This window comes from Otolemur garnettii, unplaced genomic scaffold (assembly GCF_000181295.1).
Source record: "Otolemur garnettii isolate 467f Iridium unplaced genomic scaffold, OtoGar3 scaffold00035, whole genome shotgun sequence".
NCBI classification, from domain to species: Eukaryota; Metazoa; Chordata; class Mammalia; order Primates; family Galagidae; genus Otolemur; species Otolemur garnettii.
In genome coordinates, this window is record NW_003852430.1 from 15,421,261 (window position 1) to 15,429,928 (window position 8,668).

Here is an 8,668-nt window from a genome sequence, read left to right on the forward strand (position 1 = left end):
GGGTTCAAACCCAGGCCTGGCCAAAAGCTGAAAAAAAAAAAAAAAAGTGCATACACTGTGTTCTGCACACCTGCTGGACATGATCCCAAAGCCAACTTTGAGCTTTCCGGGTACCAATAAATTCATAGAAGGGAATGGAACTAATTGCACGATTTGTAGTATGAATTTGCGTCTTAAAACCCTGATAAGTATAATAGGAGAAACAAACAGCTTATTAGAAGCAACAATATTGCTGTTCTGAGACCCAAGGAAAAAAATACTTCTAAATATACTTGAAAAAAAGAGAGAGTAACAAAGACTTTCATAGAACTGTTTCTCAAGTTAAAAGTCTTTGGGGAACACAAAATGATGGCATTAAGACCTCATTTAGACTTAAATTGTGAGTGTTGAAAAAAATACGTGGCTTGCATATCCTGAGGCAAGGCTCCATAAATAATATTTCCCAGGGAAGATGTACTAAGTTTGGAATGACTGTGAATTCAAGGTAATCTTGAATAATCACATTCTCTAGACGTTCTGTACTGCTGTATGTGTCAGGCTACCCCTGCACGATAAGGAGCCTCCTAGGAGTGCCAGAGGAGAGCCAGCCTCCTCCAGGGGCAACACGTGACTTGTGAATTACCAGAGACAACATTCTCAGAGGTTCCAGAGATGCGTTTATAAAATCAAAACTAACATAGAGGGATATCTGATTTTAAAACAATGATGTTTACGTGTGGCTCATAAATCATATTGCATTTGTTTCAGTTTCTAGTAAGGACAGTTTATAATATATGATCCATTAGGCAAGATCATTACCATAATAAGCACCATCTTTCTGACCTCAGAAGTGTGACGCCTTTACATACATGTGAAGTTATCCATGAGCTTATACAGTACGATGTCCTCCAGAAATGTAGGTCAATACTTTCCAGTTGAAGCAAATACAACATTTTGTTTTACCATTGTAAGTATTTTCAAAATAGGCAGTTAACCAAAGAAGATAAATAATAACTTTCTACTCTATTAGAATAAAGTTCTGTTATCAGTGGTATCGGTCATGTGATTATGGTTTTATGTTAAATAATGGATATATTTAACTTTTTATAAAAATAACTCCTTACCTATACTCATAAGTAAAGTTAAAATTATTTTTAAACAAAATTATTTACTTAAAACTATTTGTCTTATTTTAGGTTCCAGTTCCTTTGAATCGCAGAAGATGGAAAGGCCTTCCATTTCTGTTATTTCCCCAACAAGTCCTGGAGCTCTGAAAGACGCCCCTCAAGTCCTCCCCGGACAGCTTTCTGTATGTATTTTGTGCACGTCGGGGATGGTCAGCAGGCTCACTGTCTGGGCCTGTCTTTAACAACGTCTCCCTTGCCTTGGAGCCCACAGTGAATCCCTAGTCATTTGGTAATATCATCCACTCCATCAGTGTTCACTGCAGTTTTTACCTATTCCCTTCTTCACAGCTTTATTCAGAAATATTTCTGGAGCCCGAACTATGTGCCTGATGCTCTGAACATTAACTGATAAATGCAAACATGAGTAAAGAAATGATCCATTGTTTGTAGTGTGCTATGTAAAGGTTTCTAAGCTAAATATCTGTTTACTACATAATAAGTTTAGAAAGTCATATTCTAGTTACCTAATAAGCTTATAAGCCTGAGGCCTGAGAAATCTAAATTTACATTTTGTTTTTAACTTCCTAAGACATTGGGTGCAGCCCTCCACTGCCACCGGTGGCTCTCTGACAAAGCTACCGTTTTCCTATCACTGTTTTGTGACGTGGGAGAAGATGAAGTGAAGAAACCATGGTTCCCTGTTATGAAGGGCCAGATTGTGGTAGAAAACGGGATGTTTATATAATTTAAAGACTTCACATTGTCACTAGCTACAAATTATTCTACAAATAACAATCTTTTGCTCCTCTGGAAATACGTGGATTTCTGTAGTTGCTCTTTGCTGTTCTTCTTTTGATTTTAACGAGACAGAGTATATTAATAGCTTACTGCTATTTTCAAAAGCCTTATCGGTTTTAATTTTGACTTTTGGGATATTGAAAGTGTTTGTATATACCTGAGCTTATTTTATCTGCCCTTCTATCTTTTTTTTCCGATATGTGTATAAGTGTCTCTTACTCTCCACTTACATTTAAAAAGGGATGAAAACCTGTCTTGGTTTTGTGAAAAATACATCTCTGATATTAATTGGGAACCAGAGAAACGGGTTCATAGAGATCCACGTTTGAATTTGTAATCTGTCCTTTACTATGAAAAACCAATCTCATTTTAAATGAGCTTATTTTGTTATAATGGCTCTTCATCGTGTCCCCAATATCCATCCATCAAGAACATATGCTTATATTCCTTCTTCAACCATAAAATGAAAAGTAACCACTACATTAAAGGGAAGAAACATTGACGTGCACATTGTTAGTTTCAGGTGTCAGTACCACTGCCAGAGTGAGTTCTGTGCCGCACTGATGACTCTAAGTCTGACAATAGTCATTCATCCTGCTGTTTCCCTGTTTTTCTAAGCTGATATCATTACGCCTTTGCTAAATAGTGTGAAGTGGTTGGGACGTAGCATTTATGTATCATGCCCTCTTTGTTCTTTCCCCCTTCTCCCATGAAAATTAGCCTATGGTAGGTTAATTATAAAACTTACATAAGAAAAATGCCAGAAAACACTCAGCAGTGCCTGCTATGAAGTATGCCCACATACACGTGTTTCCTGATCTTTTTACATATTGCGTCTGTCATATTCCTAAGACAGGCAGTCCCAGGGTTGTGGATAAAATGGGTTCTGGAGGTTGGTCCTTAGGTTGAATTTATAGTAATTTGGAACAGGTGCTTTTACCTACAAACCTATAATAGTCCCCGTTTGTTAAGTGTGAATTGAACATCATTCAAATGTTTGTTTCTGCCTGTATTGAAAGAAACTCCTATTTTATTTCAGCTACCTGTGGCACTAGAAAAGCATTTAGCCACACCATAATCATGAAGAACTTGCAACCACCAAAGTCTCATGTTTAGCACTCAAAAACAAGGATAACGATTCCAGTATCCCCTCATCTCTTAGTTTTATAAAAAAGTTTTCCCATTAGTTTTATTTGAGTAGTATGATGTAGGAGAGTATACCTTCACACTGCATGTCTGCCAGTTGTAACTTTCATTTTTAGTGCTCGAACAAGCCAGGAGAGGTGGTTAATGCCAGTCATCCCAGCACTCTGGGAGACCAAGGTGGGCGGATGGCCTGAGCTCACAGGTTGGAGACCAGCCTCAGCTAGAGCAAGACCCTGTCTCTAAGAATAGCCAGGCATTGTGATAGGTGCCTGTAGTGCCAGCTGTGTGGCAGGCTGAGGCAGGAAAATCACTTGAGCCCAAGAGTCAGAGGTTGCTATGAGCTGTGATGCCACGGCACTCTACCAGGGGGCAACAAAGTGAGACGCTGCCTAAACAAAGTAATAATAAAGTGCTCACACAGAAAAGTCAAGTTATATAACTGGGTATGCTTAAAAATTGGTAATTTTTCCAGAAATAATATCTCCAATTCTGCTATATTGCCTTCTTCAAATATAATTTTAATATTATTTTATGTAAATTACAATGCCTTCTGGTTTTTACAAAAAATAATTCTTCTCTTCCTTGTTTTTAGGTGAAGCTGTGGTATGATAAAGTGGGACACCAGCTGATTGTAAATGTTCTGCAAGCAACAGATCTCCCCCCTAGAGTAGATGGGCGCCCCAGGAATCCCTATGTAAAAATGTATTTTCTTCCAGATAGAAGGTAGTGAAAATATTAGAAAAAAGTTTGCTAAGATCTATTCTAATAGAAAAGGTAGAATTTCCTCCTTGGGGATATATTTTTTAAAATAAAAGAGATACTTCTTTCTGAGGAATTTACTACATTATACCTGGAAAAAAAATTCCTTAAATCTGATGTTTATTTGAAAACAACCTGCCAATTTGAAAACTGTCCATTACTTTGTGTATCTATATCATATATGTATATTATACAGATGCATTATCTTTGATAGTGACACATCATTTAGAAGATCCCTTTGTATGTGTCTGTTAAGTGCTGCTTATACTATAAATGAAATGAGAATATTATTGAACTCTCCAGTCTTTCAGACTTTTAAAAAGTTATAAATTAAAACTTGGAATAAATCAGCGGCAGTGTTCCGCGTAACTACAGTAGATGGCAGCATATACTTGTTTTTGCTTTTTCATTTACAAAACATACTTATTTTTCAGTGACAAGAGTAAAAGGAGGACCAAAACAGTAAAGAAAGTCCTAGAACCAAAATGGAATCAAACCTTTGTCTATTCACATGTACATCGTAGAGATTTTAGAGAACGAATGTTAGAAATAACTGTGTGGGACCAACCGAGAGTGCAAGAAGAAGAAAGTGAATTTCTTGGAGAGGTGATGTATCTTGTAAAGATTCCGTTTAAATACTCAAGGAGGTTCTTGCGGGGTTTATTAATGTGATTGACTTAATTATGTTTGGCGAAGGCGCTTGACTTACTTAAGAATTGCCCTTTCAGATCCTCATAGAGTTGGAAACCGCGCTGTTAGATGATGAACCCCACTGGTACAAGCTCCAAACACATGATGAATCTTCACTACCTCTGCCTCAGCCATCACCATTCATGCCAAGGCGACACATTCATGGAGAAAGCTCTAGCAAAAAGCTACAAAGTAGGTTAAGGTATTTTTAGTTACCACAAAGTGATTATGTTGCAATGACGAAGTTTGAGATCAACATTCAAGATATTTTTTCAAAGGTTGCATTAGACATCAATGAATTAGAAAATTATTCATCTATACAAAGAAACTCAACAAAAGTATTTTTTCCATTTTTGCAATAAAAACGATATAAATAGCAATAGGAGAGTAATTTCTGTTCTGAAAGCTGAATTCTTGCACAGAACTGGTTGCTGGAGTTCTCTTGCACAGAACTGGTTGAGTTGTTGCTTGGCTGACTGATGAATAATTTCCATCATCATTGATGGATTGCTATGTGTAGGGTCTTAATAACTTCATAGTTCATGGGTATTTTTAGTGTTGTTATCCATCAGATTCTCTGTAAAACAAGAGAAAGTATGTTTATTGCTATTTTATCCAGTGATCAGGAGAAATAATATCCATGTTTTTAAATTAAGACTAAATCTCTGATTCAACAACTAAAACTTAGAAGCCTCATTTTAGTAATCTGGAACTGAATTGTTTTTCTCATATAATTGAATATTTTCATGTTAGTAATTCCCTGATAAATTATTTCCTGAAAATTAATGTTTAATGAAGTATAATATCTAATTTTGGAAGCTAAACATAAATATTTTATAAAAGGCCCTGATGCCCTTTCAGTAATATGGGCTCTTAATAACACTGCAGCCAAGAAAGGTCTCTTTGAACCTTTTTTCACTCAGCCTCATCCCCTCTGAACTGCAGAGGAGGACACTTAATTATGTAGAAAATAGTGTACTATATCTACCTTGTCCTAGGCTTTTAATAAAATGCTTTAATTAAAGAATAATCTGAAATGTCAAAACTCTTACTTTATAAAGTCTCTTTGTTTCATGTGTTCAGTGTAATATCACAAGGAGAAAATACTGATAAAACATTATCCTTAGAGAACAGACATTTCTTTTAAAAATAGTTGAATGTTTATTTTGTATTATTCTTATTGAAAAGTATTGAGTTTAACGTAATTAGCTTTCAAAAATGTGATCATGTCCTTTGCATTTCACAAACCGATCAGACACAGAGGTATCTCTTTGCCTTCCTGTCGTGCAGGGTCTCAGCGAATCAGTGATAGTGACATCTCAGATTATGAGGTTGATGATGGGATTGGAGTGGTCCCTCCAGGTGCGTGGGTGAGGAGCACGGTCCTGCTTCCCTGGGCTGCTTTGCTTGTTCACACTGTCATTTTCCAGACTTCTTAGGATACTAAACTGAGTATTCATAGCACAGAGAAATCAGTATGATATTATTCCATGGGGACTTAGGTTTCAAATTAGGAAAGCTTTAAGTAGTCTTTGTTAATTGGAATCCTTGCCTACTTACTCCATGTAGGCAGATTCTTCCTTAAAAGTATAGCTGGTTAGATTAAGTGAATAATTATTTCATAATGCTCTTGTGTATAAGTGAAAACTTAAATTTCATTTTGAAAGGATATGGTAATTTCATTAAATAAAAATTCCACTCTTATGCATTTCATATTGTATTTCTATGATTTTTCTTCCTCCATTTCTGAAAATAACGTAGCCTTCCATGGAATATACTGAGAAAGGCGCATGGCAGGGTTTAAAATTGCATGTGGCATGGCTATAACTCTTAATGCTTTTTGTGATGTGTTTACCCTTGATTATACCTAGAATGTATGTGCAGTTTTAAAATAAGAAAATCCTGTAGAAAGATTCACTATTCACCTAAAGTCAATGTCTTTGTTGTGTAAGTCAGTAAAAATTTTATGATGTGTAGTTTAAGTCTGATTCTCATCTGACTTTTGTCAGGAAAATAAGTAAAATTATGTCTTACTTTCTTGGCACTAATCATATATTATATTCTCAATTTACTAATGAAAGTCTTATAAATATTAAAATAAGAATATATTAAAGAGATAATCCTGCAACATATAGATATGGATTATTAAAGGTAATTCTTTAAGATCATATTGACAAATTTCACCTTAATTTGCATAATTTCTCAAATGGAGTCCCACTTCCCAACAGTTTTGGTAAAATTGAAAGATTCCTCACTAGTGACTAAGTTCCCAAGTTGGGGCGATGCAACTTTATAAAACTGGAAGAAAATTAAGGAGAGTTCTCTAAAATCAACTTAAAGAAAATATTCAAAGTTCCTGGTTTTGTTGGCTCTGAGGAAGCTTAAAATCTCAATTTGTCCTATGATTGCAAAATTTTGAACTTTCCAATACTGAAAAATCTTTAGAACACTTAATTTTAAGATTTGTTTAAAATATTTACTATCTTTTCTACTTAGGGAGACATGGCAGATTTTGAAAGCTATTGAGACCACCAGAGCTATATTTTGTTAACTTTATAGTCATAACATTATTGTTATTTAGCTGCTTAAGAGAATAAAAATAACCATATACAGAATGCCCTCATCTGAGGTGAGGCAGCTGGCAGCCGCAATATTTCAGTGAATTTTTGCAAATTCAGAAAATGGGAAAAAGAAATCTCTAACTCCACCTCAACTAAAACTTTGAGATGAACCTAAAAAAAAATTCCATCTCATTCATGGAAGGTAGATTACATGTTGTCAACAATAAATTTTAAATACATAGAGAAAATGAAATGATTTTTAAAAGCAAAGAAATATTAACGCATATTTATTTCAGGTTATTTAGTATAGTCAAATGTCAAAACTTTGAATATTATGACATATCAATGACATTCAAAATGACTTTGACTCAACAAAATAACATACATTGCCTTTATAAATTTAGAACTTACTAATGAATTCTGGAAAAAGTTACATTAAAAGTTGTTACTATAGAAAAATTTCTATTCAAGTCCCTTGCCCACCCTGAGATGGAATCACTTGTTTTTTTCTTGGTAATACATTTGAGTTCTCTGTGGATTCTAGTTATTAAACCTTTGTCGGAGACATAACCAGCAAATATCTTCTCCCATTCTAAGGGCTGTCTACCTGCTTTATTTACTGTGTTCTTGGCTGTGCAGAAACTTTTTAGTTTGATCCGGTCCCAAAAGTGTATTAAGCAAGAGTACAAGTGAATCTTTCTAAAAGCAGAGTATGAACGTTTTAACTCAATGACTAAGAAAATGACATGAGGATTATCTTGACCAGTTTGATGAGAGTATTTCAAGGTGTACGTAAAAGCAGCACACTGTACCCCATGATTGCATTAATGTACACAGTTATGCTATAAGAAATAAAAAAAAAAAAAGTTGTTACTATAAGGCCAGAGGTGGTGGCTCATGACTACAATCCTAACACTTTAGGAGGCCAAGGAGGGAGGATCACTTAATGTCTGAAGCACCAACAGTCAAATCCGTATGTAGCATCTCCATAGTACCTTTGAACCAAGCTATACCCTGTTCCTATGCATGTATATGTTATACTCTGCGTACGTACACTTAATACTTTTGAAGATAGGGCTAATAATGGTACTGATTGCATGGCATTTAATCTTACTAGGTGGTGGCTGCTTTAAGATAATTTCATACCTCTGCTTTAGTGTTTGCATTATAGAAGCATACTGACTCAGTTTCTTTGTGTGTGTACTCTCACAGTAGGCTATAGGTCTAGTGCTAGAGAAAGTAAATCTACAACATTAACTGTGCCAGAACAGCAAAGAACAACCCATCACCGCTCACGTTCAGTATCTCCTCATCGCGGCGATGATCAGGGAAGGCCGCGTTCACGTTTACCAAATGTGCCATTACAGAGGTAGGCTTTGCAATGGGCTCCATTCCCCTGAACCGTGTGAATTGCTGCAAGACTCTAACTGAAATAAAATGATAGTTTGGGCAGTAAAATTATTGTTTTCAGAATCATTTGTAAGCAGAATGCTTTTTTTCTTCTTTACCATACTTATGCAACAACCTATTCTTTACTCTCAAGAAATCCCCCAGGGTATAGAAGGTGTTTATTTCCCAAGCATAGTTTTTGAATAATTGCCTTGTGCT

At 35.6% G+C, this 8,668-nt stretch overlaps 1 protein-coding gene across 1 annotated transcript in view; it reads left to right on the forward strand.

Moving 5' to 3' along the window:
* RIMS1 (regulating synaptic membrane exocytosis 1) overlaps positions 1 to 8,668 on the forward strand; it is a 474,428-nt gene that overhangs the window by 321,102 nt on the left and 144,658 nt on the right. Inside the window, 6 exon segments of the mRNA XM_023513140.1 lie at positions 1,176 to 1,288; positions 3,643 to 3,773; positions 4,244 to 4,415; positions 4,538 to 4,691; positions 5,790 to 5,861; positions 8,276 to 8,429. Coding sequence (XP_023368908.1) covers positions 1,176 to 1,288; positions 3,643 to 3,773; positions 4,244 to 4,415; positions 4,538 to 4,691; positions 5,790 to 5,861; positions 8,276 to 8,429 — 796 coding nt within the window.